Genomic DNA, 23,055 nt, shown 5'->3' with positions numbered 1-23,055 from the left:
GGTATCATCATTTAGCCCGCGAATTCGATAAGCCCACGGAGGCCCGCAAGCCCGATAAGTTTTTACCCGGTCCGGCCCATGAAAAAGCCCGCCAAAACTCGCTTCCGTTGGTAGAAGGCCGAGCTTAGTTTAAATGTGTGAATCTCAGCCTGGCCCGGCAAAAACCCGTCAACTAATAAAATATTATACATACATATTCTATTAGGTTTAGAATAAAACTATCAACTATATGAAAAAAAACATCTCAGGATCGATCGACACCAGTCGATATTATCGGTATATATATTTGGTAAACCGAAAACACCACTAATCTGCCTTAAGGGAAGACCTATTACCAAGATGCGAACGCCGAAAATTATTTGTATATCTAAAATCACCTAATTTCTTTCACACTAAGGAAATCGACTTGGAAAATCTCCGATCAATGAGGTTTTAATATATCAAAATGTCTTTTTTTTGGTTAACCATAAGTATGAACGGTTAAACCGTGTTCATAACGGATGAAATTTTTACATGATTTCTAAATATATATACCGATCACATATGCACGTGTCGATCAACCATATTTCTAATTGGAGTTGTTGATCGCCGAAGTGTCCACTAACGTATTATAACCTTTATATTAGGTTTAGAATTAAACTATTACATTATGAAGCGACTATATGAAGGAAACTTATTGGGATCGATTGACACCAACCGATGTGATCGGTATATATATTTAGTGACCCTGTAAAAAATTGATCAAATTCGGACCTCGTTTAACCGTTGCAATTTTCGGTAAACCAAAAGCACCACTAATATGTTCTAAGGGAAAACACATTACCAAGATGCGAATACCAAAAGTCGTTTGCATATCTGAAATCACCTAATTTTTGTCATTGATCGTGCGCGGTCGCACCGAAAAAACCTATTTGGTAAAGCCCCAGTTAATAGAGTTTTAATATGTCAAAATGCCTTTTTTTTGTTGACAATAGGTACGGACGGTCAAACCATGTCCAAAATGGAAGGGGATCCCTAAATATATATACCGACTACATCTGTTGGTGTCGATCGACTATATTTCGAACTGGAGTTGTCGATCGCCGAAGTGTCAACTAATGTATCATAATCTTTATATTACGTTTAGAATAAAACTATCGCATTATGAAATGACTATATAAATGAAACTTCTCGGGATCGATCGACACCAGCCGATGTGATCGATATATATATTTAGTGACCCTGTAAAAATTTCATCCAATTTGGATATCGTTGGACAGTCGAAATTTCGTGTAAACTAAAAACACCACGAATATGCCCTAAATGAGGACTCATTACCAAAATGTGAATGTTGAAAGTTGTTTACATATTTAAAATCATTTAATAATTGTCATTGATCGTGTGCGGTCGCACCGAGGAAACCCATTTAGCAAAACCACGGTCAATGGGGTTTCAATATGTCAAAACGTCTATTTTTTTGTTGACCGTAGTTACGGATGGTCAAACCATGTCCAAAACGGATGAAATTTTTACAAGGTCCCTAAATATACATATATATATATATATCGATTACATCTACTAGTGTCGATCGACAATATTTCGAAACTAGAATTTATTTGTGACTTTTTTTGTGAATGTTTTCTAAGAATTCTTTTAATGTTTCAAACTCTTAAATAAGAGTATTATGCTTTTTTTTTTCTAATACAATGCCGCAAGGACCGGCCCATAAAAACCTGTAAGCCCGGCCCGCAAAAGCCCAAAAGGCCCGCTTCAAATGGGCGGCTATCGCATTATGAAGCGACTATATGAAGGAAACTTCTCGGGATCGATCGACACCAGCCGATGTAATCGGTATATATATTTAGTGATTCTATAAAAATTTCATCTAATTCGGACCTTATTTGACCGTTGGAATTTCCGGTAAACCAAAAACACCACTAATATTTCCTAAAGGAGGACCCATTACCAAGATGCGAATGCCAAAAGTTGTTTACATATTTGAAATTACCTAATTTTTGTCACCGATTGTGCGCGGTCGTACCAAGAAAACTCATTTGGCAAAGCTCCGGTCAGTGGGGTTTTAATATGTCAAAACGTAGGTACGGATGGTCAAACCATGTTCAAAACGGATGAAATTTTTACAGGGTCCCTAAATATATATATCGATTACATCTATTGGTGTCAATCGACAATATTTTGAAACTAGAATTTATTTGTGACTTTTTTTTAGGAATGTTTTTAAAGAATTCTTTTATTGTTCCAAACCCCTAAATAAGAGTATTATTTTTTTTTTCTAATATAGTCCCGTAAGGCCCGGCCTTCAAAAGCCCATAATACCCGCTTTAAATAGGCGAGCTTTGATCTTCATATTTGTGAAAATACCCGGCCCGACCTGTCACTTTTTTAAATTTATTATGGTCCAGCACGTTGACGAGCCCTAACAATGGTGGTTCAGATTACTCATTTGATTTCAATAATATTCAAAATTTCAAAGAAGGTTGCTCGAAGTAGCACACAAATTAGCAAATTTACTACTACTTATTATTTGGTGATGAACAGTGTCGTCTCTAGCGGCTCGGCTTAGCTTATCCCTTGTTTTTTTTGCTTATTTACTCGACTGCCATTAGGTATAAATTTTTTCTGCCTCATTCTCTCATCCTCTTCTCTTTCGACTGCTCTCTCACTCTCTCTATGTCTCGTTTTATTCGTTATTCTCTCCACTTAAATCAGTTCTAAAAATTCTAATTCACTTACAATCAGGTCCTAAATTAATAGACTGTCAATAAATAGTGCAACGCGTAGGTATCATAACATAGTCATTCATTAAAACAAGATGACACGCTTAAACACAAATAATCAACAGTTCAACACCACCCTTAATTTTTCCTTAGTCATTACCTTGTTAATTTTGGATCCAACCATCCGGCCACCATAAACTTAATATTCTTTCACTAGCTAGCGTGGATTCCTTATCAATATTAGTTGGGAAACTTCTATGCATGATACGAAAAGATTTTAATAGAAAGGAAAACAACTCAGGTAGGTACGTAGTCAATGTACTGTTGAAATTATGCGACAATACTGTAAGAAAAGATCTATATGATGATATATAATTGTTGTATCTTAGAATCATACTTATTCCATCAGAAAAACTTAAGGATTATACATAGCATCGATCTCTCCACCATAGAAGATAGACTAAATCATGTGTCATCAATCAATTTATTAAATTTACATATATTATTTGGCGGGTGACGGGCTGGAAATTTCGCCGGTCTTCACGTTGCTTGTTTATTTATCAATTTCGCTCAAAGGTAACAAATTGTGATGTAATTGCGTACAAATTAATGTAGATGAAATCTTGAAGATGCATGCATACATATATATAGTCGCGTAGAGATGTGATCTGGTCAAGTTCTTTTCATAGACACCGTCGTGCATGGTTATATAATTCTGGTTTCTTGTTTCTAATGATAGTCTTCTTTTGCAGTAAATTAACCTGTGTATGGAAATTAATGGCTTTTTAAACAAAAGCTAAAAACAAAAGAGTTGGACCCTATAGTCTTGATGTTTTGTTCGTATCACTATGTTTGCTCCATCTGTTGAATATATCTCCTGCATGTAGTTTAGTCACTCGGTTGCGTAAAAATATACATATATAGTCAGTCAACAATTACATAAAAATGGCGTGCAGAGCAAATCATTAATCGTTATTAATTTGGACTTTTCCTTATTCCATCAGTATAAAAGCCACACGGTGATTAATATATTGTTCAATACCTCACCACTTTACTTTCCGTCCTCAGCTGTCTGAGAGATCAACAAAAATGAAATATATTGGTATCTGTCATCTTCGTTACTTAGTTCAATGCAGTTAGCGGTATTTTTGCCATTCTGTTGGAGTCACTCCACAACTTCCTCTGTTTTATGGTCTGCACACTCTAATTTACTCTCTACACCCACCTTTGTGGTTTGCTGGTTTTGGCTTAGTCTCTGTAAGCTGTTCACAGCTAGGAACTTGTCTTTTTGTCACCTACTGAGTTGGTACTCGTTTGTAGTCCTTATTTATGTAACTTGTGCTCTGTGGAGAGGGTATGAATGAATTAATCAAGTTTTAGTCTTTTGCCTATTTCCTTCCCTTCCCTCTGCGTGTTTGGTACCATCACATTCTTTGCTAGAACCCTCAAGAAGAGACAAAACTTCAGGATGAATGGAGTCGTCTAAAGCACCTGTTATGTATATATAACATGCATGGCTACTCAGTAAGGTAGCGGTCTCACATGGGACTTATGACACATCTAAAACATTATCAAACCTATGCTTTTAAAGTTTTAATCCATGGTTGCTGTTATAACATGCATGGTTACCGAGTTTAAATTCTGCCACCTTTGAGCAGAAAGATACAAAAAGTCATTATAAAGTAAAAACATTCTTTACTTTAGTTGTTACCTCTACATGATTTCGATCAATTGCCTGAAACATTCTTTATTTAAGGTAGCATAAATAATTGTGTACATATGAGACCTAGTCAAGTTCTTCTAACTATCAAGCTAGTCACGGTCTGAGCATGGTTATATATACGATATAGCATTTTTAACAAAAACTAAATCCAAACGGGGTGACTTCATATATGATGCATGTTTTTGTCATTTCTTTACAGTTGTATGTTTTGTTTATATCGCAATCGTAAACAATATGTTTTTGTTTGTATCACTATGTTTGCTCTATTTGTTACATTGTCGGGTCGCGTGCCACAGTAGCTCCAAAAAAGCAGTCCGACCCGTTCAAATTTAACCATTTCACTTATTATTATTATTATTATTATTATTATTTTTACAGTCGTTCTTGTCTTACCCTTCACTGGTGAGATGTGATTTTGGTAAGATCTAAACTTATGGGTACATTCTCAGTTTCTCACTCACCATCTTACCTACGAGTGAAGCTTTGAATTCCAACCAGCCGATTAGAGTTAAATTTTAATTTATTCTTAATAGTTAAGGACAATGACACGTTCAATTCTGACATGATCTATCGACACAAATTAACTTTTAAGCCCAAAGAACTTTTAGACATCCATGTGATCTCTATCAAATAGATAAATGACTTAGCACTATTGTCACACCCCGGGACCATTTCCGTTCCGGAATGCAGTAGTAATCGTCGTAGTCCTAAGTTAGTACCAATTGATACGGGATCCTACGCATCGACAACGCCAACTTACGAACTACAAGGTTATGTGGATAAGTAAATAATAGTAAATTTGGGTTAGAAAAACAAATGACGCCCAATTTACCGAATAAATATGAATAAGCGGAAGGTAACAAATAAAATGAATGTCCAAGTATGACAGGAGAAAATTGCGTCATCATAATAAATATGAGCCAAAAGAAACAACTGCACAACTGAAAGGAAAAGTAACAAAGTACCCGTTGTGCAATTGTTAAAGTAGGAACGGAGATCGGGTCAATAAGAAGTCACACCGCAAGCTGGCTCCTCAGTAGCGAAAGTGAACCATGAGCGATGCGACACGACTAGCACCTAGTCCAAGTACTCACGAACCGGCTTCCAGGTACCTGAAAAGTAGGCGTGAGCACTCGTCCTCGCTAATCTGATGCGGGTGAGACGACCCAACCGTAGTTAGGTTTGAAAACCATTTTTATATATATACATATATATAAATATAACAGTATATATATATATATAGACCGTTAGTGTAAAAACACGTAACGAAAGTCAAACCGAAACTATAATAAGTCTCGTAAAGTTTAGGGCAAGTCAAGTAAAACCATGTAGATGTAAAATATGAGACTCGGCTCGAAATATCAAATGTGCCGATAGAGTATATCCACCCGGACCGGCTCTAAGGATCACCTTCGGACGAACCGAGAGCTAATAATGTATTATAGTGCCAGACATCAAGACACAATTATCACCGTAGTAATTAACCACACGGTGCCGGATATCAAGACAACAGATTCGCTGTGGATAAATCATGGTGCCCGGACATCAGGATGTGGGATTCACCATATAATAATAAAACATGCGGTGCCAAACAACAGTACACAAAATCACCGACTTATAATCATGCATAAAATAAAAGGGTCAGTCTCGAGACAATATGGCCAAAGTAAAGTGCCAATGAATGCAACATGCGATAAAGACGTCTAACATATATATTTTATATATAGAAAATCACTAGCCCGGAAGGTACCGGCTCACGCTAGCGAGCGGCTCACCTTACCTGATATAGCAGTCTCGGAGTTCGCGCCCCAATTCACGTTCCTCCTTCTCCCCGTAAAATCACATCCCGCAAGCAAGTCTCATAGCTCTACGATTTTGGACAATCCAATCTAGATTTTGACCGGCTCCATTTCGGAGTTCCAATTTGTATTTTGCTTATAATTAAAAAGTTTGTTTATTTTCTTTGTAACGAGGTCTTGGCTGAGTCCTCAACCTTCCGATTTGTATCATTGCTTGAAGATCTCTTCTTTTCTTTCTGCAATAAATAAAATTGTTAGCAAGGGGTGATATAATCGCTAGGGACACAATGTGAATTTTATTTGTAATGTTCAATTGTGTGGATTGTAAAATTCTTTTAATTTATAGATAATTATTCCCACAATAGAGCACGCTAGAAAGATAGTAACAACGTATTTTCAAAGTCACATCAATTCTAAAGAGGTCGGTTGATACGACTCGAATCTTATTCACTCCCTAGCGGTTTTTACCCTTATTTTTTTTACTCGTATCAAGAGTCGTATTAAGTGTAATGAATCTAAAAATTTACTTTTTGATGCGTAAGTTTTTTGAGAGACTTCATTCATGAAAATTGTTGAGCTTGTCGATACGAGTTCGTAGACATGCGGCACGCTCAAATCGGAGTTCGTATGAAAACGTTAGAAATCAAAAAGGGCATTGAGACATTTTTGGAAATAGTATAAATAAGGGGTTGAAAAGAGGAAATCAAAAAATTGGGAAATTTGAATTTTTGTGCCACTGTTCACCCAAAAACCTAACCGAATCTTCTTTCCCGGTGATCTCCATCATCCGGCCACCGATCACGGCGTCACCGGTCTCATTTGAACCGCCTCACCATTCTCTATCGTTTAGGACAAGTCTTGACGCCTGTCGACCGTCGTACACGACGCATCAACCACCATAAGTTCCAGTAGAAGTCAACCTCGTTGTGTGCGTGTTTTCCGACGACTCCGCAGCTTGGGGTTGCCTCCAATCAGTGATCCTCCTTCCTCTACGAGTATTTCAATCGGTTTTGGGATGATTTTCGGGTAGTAGCATGATTTCAATTTCAAGACACTGTTTTTCCGGCCGCTTCCCGCAGATTTGGTCTTCGCCCTAGGTATGAAAAATGTGTATTTTCGTGTGATCTATAACTTTCACATTGAGGTTGAGTGATTTCGAAGAGGTTGGAGAGTGGTGGCGGGCCACGTGTAGTCGTTCTAGTGGTGCGTGCGATGGTTTTGGGAGAAGTGAGTGGCTCCGACGAGTAGTATTTGTCGATACGAATCTAACGACATATAATTTTTCGAATTCGGTTCTAATATGAGCGTGTGGGGAATTTTTTAAGTTATGGTTTACAAAATTGTGAACAATTTTGAATACCAATTGTTGTTTATGTGTTGTTCCGTGATTCAAGACGACATACGGACGCATCACTTGACGAGGATCCCCACATCGAGCGTTACTAGCTATATAAGGTGAGTGGACTTTGTTTTAAAGTTAATTGCATGCGGTTCTAGTTTTTAGAAATTGTTGTTGAATTTTCTTGTGTTGATATTGTTGAGTGTTGTGTGATTGTCTTGTTGTTGGTTAATATGATATTGGTTATTTGTGTTGGTTGGTCCTGACGGATTGTTGTTGAGTTAGAAAAGGGTGTTAGTTATATGTTGTCGAGTGAGATTCGGGGTTATGTCATGGAACTTGTGTTAGAGACTTTGGGGTGAGTATAGAGACACTAGAAGAGAGGGGATGAACTATTGATCTCCTTAGATTGTAGAACCAGAAAAGAGAGGATGAGTCGGCAGGACATTAAGCCACTAGAAAAGAGGAGATGAACTAGTGGTCTATTTAGATTATAGAACCGGAAGAGAGTGGATGTACCGGCAGGGCGGTGGGACTCTAGGAGAAAAGGGATGAACTAGTAATCTCTTGGGATTATAGAACCGGAAGAGAGAGGATGTACCGGCAGTTAATGATTGATTTGTAGAGACGCTAGAAGAGAGGGATAAACTAGTGTTCTTTTGAGATAATAGAATCGAAAGAGAGGAGATGTACCAGCAGCTCAAGCTAGATGTTACTGAGACACTAGAAGAGGGGCGATGAACTAGTGGTCTCTTGAGAGTAGAATTAGAAGAGAGAGGATGTACTAGTGGACCTCGGATATATACTTAGAGAGTGAGGGGATGCAGTGGGACTCGTGGGGGGTTGTGATTTCATATTTTTTGTGAGTGATGAGACGGTCATGTGTGTGACGTATCAATGTTACCTTATTTATTATGCTGATTGCTTCTGATTCTTGATATCGATATTCGGTAATTGATATTCCTCGCCAGATCTCATATTTAATTGGGGTTGTTTATTTATAAACTTTTGAAATTTCATTATTTACAAACTTATAAATCGCATGTTGTATTACTAAAATAAATTGGGGAAGCATTACATGACCTGCATTTTTACTTAAATTGTAAGTTGAACTATTATTTTTGTCTACTCACTCTAACGTGTTTTCTTCTAAATGCTTTCTCGTGGGTTCTTCGGTTTCCAACACCCAGTTCACAGATTGTTCGGTTCAGCTTAATAGGAGTTAAGGCAGGGTTTTTCATTTTCGTTGTTGCAGTTATGCTATAGGTTGCGATCAACTTACTTATTTAATTAGTCGACTGCATTCTGCTAGACTGCTCTGAGAAGCGTAGAATTTGTAGTTGTGATATTCTAAGTTGTATGGTGAATTATGATTGTTTGTTTTGATTGTGGAGTTGAGTTTTTATGAGGAGCATGATGGCTTTAGGTGTTGTGGTTGGACTTGTGTTTATAGGAGTGTTGTTTTGTGTATGTAGAGTTGACTATTTTTAAGGGAGACTGTACCGAAATTTTGGTATAGTTTATAAGATAGTGATCTTCGTATGACATACCCAAGATATTAGGTTAATATTTAGGATGAATCGTATCACCGGTAGTGCGAAATGACGGCATTGAGGCACTGGTGTCGACGAGAAAGAGCTCCCCTTTTGTGGCTCTGCCTGTTCCTTTCCCCCTCTCCCCTGTGAGTAGTGTGTGAACAGCCGAGAATGATTATTGTATGTTCTTATGGCTCCAGTTTTTGCTGGGCCTTTTTCTTTGGGCTACTACCTGTTTTAATGAAGTATTCAGTCTACCAAAAAAACAGGCCGGTCAACCCAGAGAAAAAAATTAAGAAAAGAAAAATATGTGACATACAGTGTATATAGCTTCAAATATGAAAATCAGTCCTCGTTGGGCCTGAGGGCTTTTGTGTCAATCTCCAACCCAAAACCCCAAACCCTTCTCTCCTCTCTCTTCATTTCCCTTTCAACCCTCCCAGAGACCACCACCGCCCCAACAATGGCGACCCCTCGTTCACTCTGCCGCACCCTCCGCCACTTCTCCACAACCACCAGACCCACTCTCCCCCATTTCTCCGATCCCACCTCTTCAACTCCACGCCGCGACACCGAAGAGGCGGCGAAGCTAGCAGAGCTGCGCAGGTACCTCAAGCTGCTTGAGCTGCGGAGAGACTATGTGAAGCATGTGCAGGAGACCCGCATGAAGCCCATCATGGAGGTTGAGCTCATGAGGCTCGAGATGTTCCGCGTCGAGGAGGCTCGTAAAGAAGCCGAGCTTGAGCAGACCAAGCGCCTCAGGGCTGAGACCGCCAAGCGTCGCGCCCAAAAGCGGGAAGCTGCCAAGCAGCAGCAGGAAGAAACCCTAGTATGTCAATTCTCTGTTTTCTCTGCTCTGATTTTTGCTTCGAAAAATTTAAGATTTCTGGTTGGGGTTTTCTGTTTGGGTTAGTTTGTTGATGTTCAGAACAACTGAAATTTGAGACACTGATGTTTCAAAACTTATCATTGTCTCTAAAATGCTTTATCATGTAGATCTAGGCAAACAATATACTGAAGTGAATTCAAAATTAAGATTGTTTCGAATTTGCAATTCAAAGGCATTTGTAATTGTTTGTATTGAACCAAGTTCATATTTGAGTTTGATGTCTTTGTTGGTGGTGGTACCTAAGATTTTGTTAACTGGAAAATATTGGGTATGGTGAGTGTCTGCATAAATCTTTTGTAAACTTGTACATAATAACTTGTACATCATCGAAACAAAATATAAGGATGTATGTTGAGATCCCTTTATGGTAAACATGTGTTCTAGCTTTCTAACTGGATCTATCTTATTGTTGTCTGTATTTCCCTTGTATCAATTGTTGCTGCAATTTCCTTTGACCCATTTTTTGCCTTGACATTCGGAATTTGTTGTTTATTGAGTGTGTGTATATTTTGTTCATATCCAATGAATGTAGAGGTTTTGTTGTAGTTCCTGTAATAGAAAGAAAACTGATTGTCTGAATTTCATGAAAGTGCAACATTGTTATCTCTGCGTCCGCGTTCCTCATGAAGATTCTATCTCATGATGTTTACCGTGCACCCAGTAGTATAGTTGTTGTGAACCTGTGGTAGTGTACTGCCTGTTATATTTAGCTGATGAAGCTTGTGTGCCCATTGTTTTGCTCAGACTTTTGTGTCTTGGTGTCCTCTGTTGGTCTTTGTTATCTTTTTCATACGTCTTCCCTTGTCTTCTGTCACTTCGGTTTCTAATTTTATTTATATTTGTGAAATGCACAGTTAAAACAGAAAGCAGAAAAGTATGAGATCTCGAAGAAGAAGGAATTGCTTAGAGAAGAAAAGAAAAAGGAGAAGAAGACCCAGAGTTCCTCTGGGGTCTAGGAACCAGTACCGAGATGAAGATCTAGAAGGCATTGTTGATACCACACTGGTTCGAGTCCATTCTATTTCCAAATGTGTTCAAACTAGTCTATAGAGAGTCGCCATTTGACAAAGATAATCAGAACCGTCTTTTCTACCTTAGGCTAATGTTCTCCTTGTCATCCTCCAATAATATTCCAACCACAAGTATTTTCTTTGTTCGATTTATAGAACTATTCATTGATGGTTTGAGAGATGGATTCTCACTTTCTCATAATGGTACGGGATTATCATTCAGTCGTTCAGATTTCAGACAAGCAAACTAGCTTTATTACCCAATTGTAACTTCTCTTGAGTGAATCTGCAAGATGGGATTATAGACAAACACTGAGTGGGTAAATTTGGTAAAAAAAAAATATGACTCGTTTATTGTAACGACTCACTTTTAACTTCTCTTGAGTGAATCTGCACGATGGGATTATAGACTAACACTGAGTGGGTAAATTTGGTAAAAAAAAATATGACTCGTTTATTGTAACGACTCACTTGAACACCGAGTTACGACTCAGTAATTGAGTCATGACTACAAAACCCTAAACTAAACTTTCAAGTAACTAGTAAACCTGACAAACTTTAGGAAAAGAAAAACACGAAGAAAATGAGTTGTTAGAAAATGCTCTGCGCATTGAGCCTGGAGAATCCGAACTCGGATCCGACCCGCATTTCCCATTCTTCAGTCTCTCTTAAACCCTTTCCCAAACCACCATCAGAAAACAAAAACGACACACAAAACCATGGCGTCCTCCCGCTGCTCCCACCTCCACCGCGCCCTCCGCTCCTTCTCCACCACCACCAGACCCTCCCACCACAACAGCCACCGCCACACCCACCTCTACACGGAGCCGAGCTCCTTCATCGGCAGCTGGGACACGCCGAGCAACCCCAGGGAGGCGGAGGCGAAGCTCGCGCTGCTCCGGCGAGACTACGCGAAGCAGGTCAAGGAGATCCGCAAGGAGTACGTCAAGGAGGTCGAGCTCATGAGGCTCGAGAAGCTTCGCAAGGACGAGGCTCGTAGAGAAGCCCTTAGGGTCCAGAACGAGGAGCGCCGGAGGCTTAAGGCGGAGGCCGCTAAGGTCCGGGCACAACAGCGCCAGATTGAGGAGGAGGAGTTTCGCCAAACCCTAGTATGTCCAATTTCGTCCATTTTTTATGTATTTTTATTTATCTTGATGTGATTTTTAATTAGTAATGAAAATGGAGGTTAGTGATAATTTAAAGGCTACTTTGAAATGTAACGATGAGAAATTGGTTAAAATGTTTAGGCAGGTAGTTGCGAAATGTACTATATTCCGATGAGGTTTTTATTTTTCGAGAGAGATGAGTGGGGAAATGCGGGAGATATGATGCGAGATTGAAATGTGGGAGAAATGAGGTTTTAGTTTGTGTGTCTTGGATTATAAGTACTTAAACAATTATGAAGATGTCGTCATAGGAATTGTTGTATCTTTGAAATTTGTTGTTTTAGGGAGAATTTGAAGGGTTATTGGTCGATGACGCCGGCTTTAGTTATGTCGGTTTTCCAATCGGTTATTCTTTGTGATTTTGCATTGGTGTGAAGGCCTTTTTTTTTTGGTTTTTCTTTTGGCTCTTTGGGTAGAGATGGGAGGGCAGATAAGAATCTGAGTAGCCAGAGCAAAAGGTTCTCTTTTGTTACTGAAGAAATGTGGGAAGGAAATTTCTTTTGTTGAATATGGAGATGGTATTGATGTGAATGGAGTATTTCCAATGAGGACTATCTTGTTGAGGACTAGTTGAGGACCAAAGAGATTCACTTGCTTTTTTATGTTATATTCATATCTCAACCGTTTAGTGTGTAGATATATATGAGTAGATCATCCTTATAAATTTTTGTTCAAATTGAAAATTGTTTAGACATTCATAAATGCAGTTTACTTATTATGAACTTGAACAGTTTATGTTTAATATTGGTCCGTTCACTAATTTGATATACTTTGATACCTTAATCATTACCAAAATGACTGTGAATTTGGTTTTGGCTTTGCTTCAAAGTTAGGCCTCCCATTTGGGTTTGATTTTTGTTTGGTCAAGTTTGTATGGCCTTTAAGGGCCGGCTTCAACAAGCAAAGCTTAACTCTTTCTGGGTTTGTCGTTGTGGAATGTGAAGGAAAGGGTAAATCTCAAATCTCAAATTTTTTTTGTTTTTTTCTCTTCCCTTTGGTGGTTCCTAAGAAAATTATTGGGAAGCTAAAAGTGAAAAATTAAGAAGAGAACTGTTAAACATATTGATTTTTGTAGAAAATTGGATGATACAGATATAACCTCATGGATTATACTCTTTTTTTACATAATAATTCGGGATTTACCGATCTGGGAACTCAGCCCAGCCTCATTTCGCACCTTCTATTGATGGGATTATGTGAGCAGAACTATAGAATAATAAGAGAATTTGATACTCAATAAAATCGCTTTTGTTATTGTTTATTTAATCTTTTAATGTATTCCATGTGATTGATCGATGAATTGAAAATGAAATAGTGAAACTTGAGCACAACGTAGGATTGGCCCTGTATTCTTATATTCTGGTATAACCGTGAGATCATTTATAAGTCAATAAAAAATAGCTTAGCCGAGCCCTGTATATTGTCAGTGCTATAAGTCATTAAAGAATAGTGTATATAGGAGCTAAAACTGAAGAGGAACACTTGAACAGTAGTTTCATATCGTCTTTAAGAACAACATTACAAGTTCCGATTTCTGTAAACTTAAAAAGAGTTTATCAGTTGCGGGTTGGTGTAGAGAATTGATGCTTACAGAATTAGACCATTTAATCTTACACACTTTTGGAATGTCATTTTTACCATGCGTGGAAACAAGTTCATACTGGTATTTTGTTCCGTACAAATTAATAATTACTATTCTATCAGAAATGTGTATATAAATGCGGGCGTGTACATATGTTTTTTTTTTTGTTCATAAATATGAATACTAAACATTGTCCACTGGCGTGGGTGCTCATGTGTATAAAGTTGGCTTGTGAATACCACTGGGCAGCATCCAAATTTTATACTTCAGTGCTTCTTTGTTTTTTGTTTTTGTTTTTTTGTTTTGTTATTCCACTTGCATGTCGTATGCATTTTAATATCTGATCAATTGCACAGTTAAAAGAAAGAGCAGAAAAGCTTGAGAATTGGAAGATGAAAGAAATGCTTCGGGAAGAAAAGAAAAAACAGAAGAATGAACTGTTACGACGTCAGAGTTCCCTATGGATTGATGAACCAGAACTGGAGAAGAAGATGCTTGAAGCCATGGTTGACACCAGAAACCTATGAGAATCTCATTTGCCATTTGAATGGATCTTAAAGAGAGTCCAAATGTCTTCAAATTTTTTTCCACCATCCCTCTAATATCCAAAACCTTACATATTTGTATACTGCAATATGTCTGTTCAAATTTTGGAGTTCAATAATGGTCTGAAATGATTCTGTTCAGGTGTTCATGTTGTCCTTGAGTGCTATGTCGATGCCTATTCTACTAATTTTCGATAATAAAGCCAGAATAAGAACTCAATCAAGAACCTTTAGACTCTAGAGTCCAAGGCACTTGTGGACGTCGATCCTATATATATATTTAGAAAACCAAATTGATGGAAGTTGGAGAAATGAGACCAAATCCAGTTTATAAGTTAATTAGGATCAACCGTACTTAATATATCAAAAATATCACAGAAGAGTTTTCACCTTAGAGCTCAAAATCACAGGAGAAAAAAAGTTAATGAATCCCAAATTTTTCACACGACAAAGACCAAAACCTTCCTACATTCTCAGGTTTATGAAAAGTACTTTCCAAGTCAAAATTCTTAGCTTGTTCTTAAATTAGCATTTTACACCATAGAAGTAGGGTTCAACGGCTGTGTGGCAGCTGCATGCCATACATATGGTATTGAACGGTGGATAGAGGGGTTGTCATAAGATGCACGAGGGGTGTGTGTGGTGGATTAGACTGCTGCATGCTATACCTCCGCGCACAACAGAATTTCCCATAGAAGTATTCTGTCTGAATAATTGACTTCTATAATTCTACACAAATTTATGAAAAAAGAAGTGGTGTTTTCCTGGAACAGAATTCATCCCACTTTCTACCTAATTGACCCACCACAAATTGATTTGACAGTGCAAACACCAGCTGATGTAGTGAGGGGAGCATCTTTGTAGCAAGCTTCAAGCAGATTGTTACTATGAAAATCTACCTGCAGGGTTTCCCAAACCTTCTTCTTGGGGTTCAACACATCATCAGGCTCACCTTCAAACCCTGGGAATGTGATTCTCTCCCCAACTTGAGCAGAATTTGGTGGATCAACCAACTCAACCTGAAAGATGCCCAATATTCAGTAACAAAACAGTGCTTATGTGCCCGTTCATGCATAGAAATTGAAGATGTTCTAAGCCACAGCAAACAAATAAACTAATAAGCCCACCGCAGTAGTAGCTGTAAAGCATCTTTGCAAAGAAAGTGGCACCCAGAGGTCCATAATCAGAACCAAAAATATAAACCATCACATATGGTTTAGCAGAATAACTCAAAGACCTAGCACAGTTCACAAACTTCATTGAAAAAACCGAGAAAGCACTTTGGGACGATGGCAATAGAAAGAAAACCCCATTCTCATGATTGGAAACCATGGCTAGAAAGTATACGTGCTAAATAATGTTAATCTGATTAATCAAAGTAAGGAATATCATGCTTTTGTAACAATTGTTGTTAGAAGTGCTAGTGTTCTAGACCCAACAATTTCTATGTCAAGTCTATAGCAAAAACAGTGAGAATTTTCTTCACATTAAGACCAGACCAAAACTTTAGCAGGTTTTATTAATCATATGAAGCCACAAAGACAAATAATCCAGACACTAATAAAAGGTATATGGGGCAGCTTACTGCAGTGTGATCACTATTTGAAGCAGCAAGAACCATTGCTTGTGATTTGATACCCCGCATGGTCGCCGGCTTCAGGTTGCAAAGGACACATACCTTCCGATTCTGTCACAGATAAATACAAATAAAATGGTTAGGCAATTCAAGAAACGGATGAAACTGAAATTAAACAACTGTAAGATATGAACACAAACCTGCATTTCTTCAAGAGGTATAAACTTGACTAATCCACTGACTACTGTTCTGGGCTGTCCTTCTCCAACATCAATCTCTTCAACATAGAGTGAATCAGCATCAGGATGCTTTTGAACTTTTGTAATGAGGCCTACACGAATATCTAGTCTAGATATGGAAATCTCAGCTTCAGTTGCAGATTTTGGGGCTTGCTTTTTCTTTCCAGTCTTATCTGTTACACCAAGAGAATATTCAATCACATTGAAAAATACGTAATACACATATCCCACTTAATACCTCCTATTAAACTTTTAATTTTAACAGTATACTAGATTCTCAACCCCAAATTTCCTAAACTATCCTCATCCAGACTCTACTGTACCTATTAACTAGATGCACATCTTTCTTCTCTTTCTAAATGATAGAAAATAAAATAAAAACATTGATAAGAGCAAGTTCTTCCTTAGTTAATGGTGGTTGGTTCTAAACTTTTCACAATTACTTTCGTTAAAATTACCTAAAATTTGAATCCACTTTCCAAACTGTCTAGTCAACTCAAGGTAATACAACATATTGATAATTAAGACACTTCAAATTAAAGTAATTATGAACCATTGCATAACTTCGATTTGCAGTAGACCTGGAAAATGACAAACAAAAATGCAAACACAAGCTATCTCAACTTTCCTTCTTCATAAAAAAATGAATGTCACTTTTGGTAATTGCATACCCACAACATCTACTGTTGGGTGTACAAAAAAAATTCTCTGACACCAATCGCCTATTAGAAAGTGATCTTCAATTTCACTGTAATATTGTCACACCAAGTAAGGAAATTCAACCTGAAACTTTTGATTTCTTAAGCTGCTCGGCCAACTTCACTGCTTCAGCTTCTTGCCTTTCCTTTCTATCGGCCTGACTTCCGGCATACTTCTTCCTTAAAGAATCTACTTCCTCATCATTCTGTGGGCAAGTAAAAACTTTCATGAGATCCAATGTAGACTTCCGTATTTATTCATCATCAACCCCCCCCCCCCCCCCCCGAATTTATTCCCCAATCAATATGTAAAAGACATAACCGAAGAGACATACCAATTCCTTGAACAGCGGCTCTGGTTTCCCAATCTTGTGACCTATAGGTAAAATCTCCCAAGGCCGCCTTGCCCTCTCAATATTGCCGTTACCATCACATAGTGATATGTGCGTCTCAGGAGGCAAATTGAGCTGCTTAAATACCTGAATGCAATTTCATAAATAAAAATATAAAATATATTAGAACGGACTATTGATAGTGGTAACACTATAATTCAGAGTAACAAAAAAATTGCAAACATATTTACCTCAACAGAAAATGAGGGCATGAAAGGTTCTAATAAGCAGGCAAGAAGATGAACCAGCCCCACTGCAGTTCTGATAACAACAGAGCAGCGAGGTTGATCTACCTTGTAAAGTCTCCAGAACTCACTTTCCTGCATTCCATTAAAGCGTACAGACAGTGCAAGTTAACAGCTGACGTTTGGCAATAGATGAGCAGACAGAGACACAAGATAAATAGAGGTTAAAAACATGCTTACTTGCAGATATATGTTCCCTTGACTAGAAATGCTCATTGCTAGTTTGAGTCCTTGCTTTAATTTTACCTGCAATGCAATAGAAATATTAGCACAGGTAGGAAGGATAAGGTCCCAGTCCAGTCATGGTAAACAACACTATCATTCAAACTTTAATCACCTTCTCCATGGCCTCTACGTATTCCTCCACACATTTACCCACTTTTTCAGCTGTTCTCTTTGTCAAAGGATCAGAGCCCGCATCTGGAGCATCTGGAATAATGGAGTCATATCCTTGACCTGCAATTGGAAACTGTTAGTTTGAATGCAGGTGTGTAATTAAGCTTACAACCATCAAATTTGTGTGAAGCCATCAATCCATACTAACCTGAAGGTTTAGCAACAAAACTCAACACCCTGTTGATAAAGTTGCCCAAATTATTGAGCAACTCACTGTTGAGTTTTGCTTGCAAATCCGCCCATGTGAATAATGTGTCAGAGACCTATTTTACCAAATAGGTTATATGAGTGACTAAGATACAGAGAAAGAAGTCTACCCTTTGAAAGAAATTTTTTTTTTAAAAAGGAAAATTACCTCGGGCCTATTGGTTAGCAAGTAATATCGCCATACTTCAACAGGAATGTTTGTGTCTTTGGCATCGTTTCCAAATACTCCAATTCCCTTGGTCTTAGAAAACTTTCCTGTAAATACGATTAACATGTATTAGCACCTACTACAAGTTGAACAAAGGAAACTTAGAGCTACCATAAACAAGGTCAACAGCATTACAATGTAGTCAACATACCATCTTCATAGTTCAAGTATTCAGTAACACTGATTGTCTTCATCAAAGTCCAATTTTCACCAGTTCCAAGAAGCGTGGAAGGAAACATCACCTACAATAAAAATGTTTACAGAGTTGAAATTAACTTCTCTTCAAGGCAAAAGAGAACTTGTGTACAGTTGATCTAATGATGGGAGAGCCTGGGTGTTTTGTGTGTGTGTGTGTGTGCCCCAGGGATTTTTGGTAGTGGACTAGAACGGAAGCACACAATGGTGATCTGCTCATTCTGGAGATTTTTATTAAGCATTTACTTAGAGATGTCGTCTTCCTCCCGATAAGAAGCTATCGGCTTACTAATGATCCAAGAAGCATATAAAGTTGGAGTGATCCAACATCAAAATTATATATGCCTCGTTTACAACTCACAACGGATAGTTGAATTAGAAGACAAACGTATTTGAATATCATTTACTCCATAAACTCTTGTGTATCAGACAATAATATGCAGTTACAGCTAAGCTCATTTATATTAGTATTTTTAGTAAAATGCAAGAGGGTCTGGGAGGTTATTAAGTAAAACGCATTTACTTTAGTACATTTATATATATTCAATACATAGGAAGCTTACCGTGTGGAATGGCACATTATCTTTGCCCATAAATTGATACAACTCCACGTTCTCTGGATTCTTCCACCATTTCTCCCAATCTGGAGTGTAGCATTTAGTAATTGAAACATAACCAATAGGCGCATCAAACCACACATAGAAAACCTACCAATAGCCATGTTTGAACATAAGATGAGACATTTTGAAATTCAATGGAAAGAATGAGGCGTCAGCAAAACTATAATTAACAATATTTAACATGTATTAACCTTGTCCCTGAAGTTATCGTGTGGAACTGGAACCCCCCACTTCAGATCCCTGGTGATACACCGCTGTCTAAGCCCCTCTTTGAGCCATGCATTTGTTGCTTGAATGGCATTTTGGCTCCAAGAACCCTCCACTGACATTTTATTAATATACTCTTCCAACCTATCCTTCAGCAAAGGGAGTTCCAGAAATAAATGGTTTGTATCACGGATCCGTGGAGTCGACTTACACACCTGTTCACAATAGCCAGCGATAAGAAGAATAATGGTGTAAAAAGGCACTTTCTGTAAATGCAATGCTACAGATAATTTTCAAGTTGTTCTAACAAATCCCTAATTATTTTACACAATGACAAGGACATTTAAATACAGTCAGGCAATTAACAAACTCAACACAGAAATTATATTTTCCTTTAAGTGAGCTTATATGATACACAATATGTATATACTAGAAAGTAACATACACACAAATGACATGTAATATAGCTTCCGTAAAGTAAAAAACACAGCACTCCATAGTCCATACCTTACACTTTGGATCCTTCAATTCTGTGGGGTTCAAAAGCTTCCCACACTTCTCACACTGATCGCCTCTTGCAGAAGTATAATCACAACCTGGCGTCGGGCACGTTCCCTCCAAGAGCCTGTCGGCCAAAAACCGCGTGCAAGTATCACAATACAGCTGAAAAAACAACAACTCAAGTCAATCACAATGCTCAACACATACAAAACCAACCAAAATGCAGAGAAATCAATACGATAACAATCTAGTGAGCATTACCTGCTGCATTGTGTTCTCCGAAAGCCAGTTATTCTCCAGAAGCCTACTGAAAATCGCCTGACAGACCTCGGTCTGCTCCGGCGCCGAAGTCCTTCCGAATTTGTCAAAGCTTATATTGAACCACTCATACACCTGCTTATGAATCTCATGATATCTACAGAATCCACAGCCAATTCATCAATCTCCAGATAAAATAACCACAGTAAAAATCACCGAAATCACACACAAGAATTTCACCGCGAGATTAAAAATGAGAAAATTGAACTCACTTGTCGCAGATCTCCTTGGGGCTACACTTCTCCTCCATGGCCTTGGTCTCGGTGGCGGTGCCGTACTCATCGGTGCCGCAGACGTAGACGGTGTTGTAGCCGCGGAGGCGGCAGTAGCGAGCGAAGACGTCGGCGCTGAGAACGCAGCCGATGATGTTGCCGAGGTGAGGGACGTTGTTGACGTAGGGCAGGGCGCTGGTGATGAGGACGTTGCGTTGGCCGGGGATGGGAAGCTTGGGAGCAGCGGCGTGGTCTCCCATGGCGGCGGCGGTTCTTAGGGCTTTTCTCAGGGAGGAAAGTGGGGAGTGGATTTCAGAGACGGCGTGAGGTAAGAGTTGGTTTTTGATGAAAAACTGGAGAAGACTTTAATACCCTTTTGTGTAGTGCGTAAGAATAGAATCCAACTAGCAGCTCCACTTGTGTATTACTTGCAGAGTAAGCCAAGTAGCCTAGAAGGCTAGAACAAATTCTAGTTGTAGAGAATGGGAATGACCTAAGCACAAACATGATTCTTTTTCATATTCTCTTTATGATCATACGAATATTACCAATGTCTACAATGAGCATGTAGAGAGTGTCTAGAAATAATAAGAGTTAAAAGGGAATCCCACCGAGATTTGGAAGCCTAATGTTGAGCTCCTCTCTACATGGATTCGACAGCATGGACATGCCTAATTTTTCTTGAATTACCAACTTCTCTTCTTTTTTATTTTTCTTTTGCTTGCCAACTTTTCCACGAATTTGGGGTACGAAAAGTTTGTATCTTTGGTTGTATATATTCGGGAAATTCTATGGTACAGCGCTGCATATCATACATACCTCTAATCCACCATTCATATACTCTACGGATTCCACGTATATTTTAAGACACCCTCTATCTACCGTCTGATTCAGTATGTATGGTATGCAGCGTTGCATCATAGACGGATCCGTATATATTCATCCAAATAGGAATTCTATATAAGCATAGAGTATAGAAAACTTCATAAATCATAATGTGGGGCCTATAACAATAAGAGTGTTCAATCTTAACTCTCATTCTTAATATATTGTAATCTTGTTTAGTGATGGTTGACGAAGCCTACCGGCTGCTGTCGTAATAAATTAGCAATTAGTTAACCCACCTTAAATTTTCAGTTGCTAACCAACATTTTTATTTTTAACCTGGTGAACCAGCTATGCCCTTCTGATGCATGTAAAGTTGCAAATTTTTGTACTTAAGTGTCCAAATTGTTATAATTAGTCTCTTGTTATTATACTAATTTAACCTTAACTTTCTAATGTTGATTCTTCAAGTACGTGATAGTGCAAACTTGCAGCAGCAGCACAGCTGCACAAGTGAAGTGCTTGTTCACATGCATGCTTGAAAAAAAATTGACTAGCTAATATTCTCAAGTACCCTGCTTTAAGAAACTCTAGATCTATCAAAATTCTTCATTAGATACGATACTGTTGGAAAATGGTTAGAAAAACCATTTAAAACTAAATTTTAATTGATTAATTTAATTAAGTTAAACTTATAATTAATCAAAAATGAACATGGATTTAAGTTCTTCATAATAAGGTCTACAAAATCATATGTTTGTTTGTGTAATTTGGTTTGTGGGTGAATAAGAAATTCTCACTCAAAGATAGCTACTTAGAATGAGGGAAAGGTGTTTGTCCCATATTGGAAAAAAGAAGTGTTGAAAAGACTTTATATAGAATCCATTGTGTATGCATTGTAAAGTGTGTAAGCCCCTTTATACCCTCTCGTGCACGTGCAGAGGGGGTGCAAATCGCAGGTCACAAGGGAAACTCGTGTATGCCTGTGCGACCTGCGGACACGAATGCAACACCGAATTGAGGGTCGGAATGCATATTCTTTTTGCATTCCGAAAATTCAATTTTGACTGTTCAAATTTTTCTTTTGTAACAACTGAGTTATTGTGTGTTATGGAGAATTATAACAGAATTGAAATCAGTGCTTGTAACATATGTAACTCATATATGTTATGATCTTTTGATTTCTATAACAGCCATCTTATTATTACTGATTGCAAATCCTCACTGTATAAATAGCCACCATCCTTTCATTGTAAAATCATCCATTCGAAACACAATCCTCTCCCACTCTCAAAATTCTTAGCTTTTCTCTGGTGATAGAAAGAGGTATCTTTCGAGTTCGTTGAAGGTTCTAGTTAGTAGTGCAACTTCCTAGAATCGTTTAGTCGTTATATCCTGGGAGACAAGCGCCAAGCATCCTTGCACCGGTAGAGGAGGCGTAAACGTCTTAAGGACAGTGTGGTATCACACACGTCTCGACTAGTTCTTCCATCACCAATCGTTCGGTATTTTGGTTGAATTTCTTTTCGTGTTCTTCGTTTCTGATTTATAATTATTTTAATTCGTCTTATTAAATTATATATGCAATATATCACTGTTTTTATAACAATCTTAAGACGTTTATTTTTGATATTGCTTATATAATTTGTATTCAATATTTATCTACAATTTTTCAAGTAAACTTACACCTTATGTGTGTGTTTCAGTTTCTAAAAATGACTAACAGAGAAAATTCTGGAAATGGCAAGGGACCTTTGGTGCCAACTGTGCCTACTGCTCCCGTTGTACCTGTCTCAGTATCCCATGGGGAAAAACCTGAGAAGTTCAACGGTTTGCATTTCAAGAGGTGGCAACAAAAGATGATATTTTATCTGACCACTCTGAATCTAGCAAGATTTTTGACGGAGAATG

The 23,055-nt window shown here is 38.1% G+C and overlaps 3 protein-coding genes across 3 annotated transcripts; 2 read left to right on the top strand and 1 right to left on the bottom strand.

The window, feature by feature from the left end:
* Positions 1-9,502: 9,502 nt before the first annotated feature.
* Positions 9,503-11,208, top strand: LOC126790146 (stress response protein NST1-like). The gene is made up of 2 exons (XM_050516291.1): positions 9,503-9,942; positions 10,857-11,208. Exons 1-2 carry the CDS (start codon positions 9,577-9,579, stop codon positions 10,956-10,958), a joined length of 468 nt encoding a protein of 155 aa, XP_050372248.1. The 5' UTR covers positions 9,503-9,576; the 3' UTR covers positions 10,959-11,208.
* Positions 11,209-11,555: 347 nt separating this feature from the next.
* Positions 11,556-14,446, top strand: LOC126790145 (stress response protein NST1-like). The gene is made up of 2 exons (XM_050516290.1): positions 11,556-12,121; positions 14,117-14,446. Exons 1-2 carry the CDS (start codon positions 11,732-11,734, stop codon positions 14,285-14,287), a joined length of 561 nt encoding a protein of 186 aa, XP_050372247.1. The 5' UTR covers positions 11,556-11,731; the 3' UTR covers positions 14,288-14,446.
* A 329-nt stretch (positions 14,447-14,775) lies between these two features.
* On the bottom strand, positions 14,776-20,647 carry LOC126790135 (probable methionine--tRNA ligase). The gene is made up of 16 exons (XM_050516280.1): positions 20,320-20,647; positions 20,051-20,204; positions 19,796-19,951; positions 19,273-19,503; positions 19,025-19,168; positions 18,418-18,508; positions 18,207-18,313; positions 18,000-18,114; positions 17,793-17,911; positions 17,636-17,701; positions 17,402-17,530; positions 17,154-17,297; positions 16,904-17,024; positions 16,082-16,293; positions 15,891-15,992; positions 14,776-15,324 (listed from the first exon to the last, which is right to left on the bottom strand). Exons 1-16 carry the CDS (start codon positions 20,577-20,579, stop codon positions 15,094-15,096), a joined length of 2,382 nt encoding a protein of 793 aa, XP_050372237.1. The 5' UTR covers positions 20,580-20,647; the 3' UTR covers positions 14,776-15,093.
* Positions 20,648-23,055: the final 2,408 nt, after the last annotated feature.

This window comes from Argentina anserina, chromosome 4, assembly GCF_933775445.1.
Source record: "Argentina anserina chromosome 4, drPotAnse1.1, whole genome shotgun sequence".
Lineage (NCBI taxonomy): Eukaryota > Viridiplantae > Streptophyta > Magnoliopsida > Rosales > Rosaceae > Argentina > Argentina anserina.
This window is presented reverse-complemented; position numbering and strand designations above follow the sequence as displayed.

What these genes read in the sequence shown, in the direction of transcription:
- LOC126790146 (XM_050516291.1), top strand. Translation starts at nt 9,577, where the DNA reads ATGGCGACCCCTCGTTCACTCTGCCGCACCCTCCGCCACTTCTCCACA. An exon ending in AGCAGCAGGAAGAAACCCTA is followed by an intron (nt 9,943 to 10,856) that starts GTATGTCAATTC and finishes TGAAATGCACAG; the next exon opens with TTAAAACAGAAAGCAGAAAA.
- LOC126790145 (XM_050516290.1), top strand. Translation starts at nt 11,732, where the DNA reads ATGGCGTCCTCCCGCTGCTCCCACCTCCACCGCGCCCTCCGCTCCTTC. An exon ending in AGGAGTTTCGCCAAACCCTA is followed by an intron (nt 12,122 to 14,116) that starts GTATGTCCAATT and finishes TCAATTGCACAG; the next exon opens with TTAAAAGAAAGAGCAGAAAA.
- LOC126790135 (XM_050516280.1), bottom strand. Translation starts at nt 20,579, where the DNA reads ATGGGAGACCACGCCGCTGCTCCCAAGCTTCCCATCCCCGGCCAACGC. An exon ending in TAAGAAATCAAAAGTTTCAG is followed by an intron (nt 16,294 to 16,903) that starts GTTGAATTTCCT and finishes TTGGTGTAACAG; the next exon opens with ATAAGACTGGAAAGAAAAAG. An exon ending in CAAATAGTGATCACACTGCA is followed by an intron (nt 15,325 to 15,890) that starts GTAAGCTGCCCC and finishes GGCATCTTTCAG; the next exon opens with GTTGAGTTGGTTGATCCACC.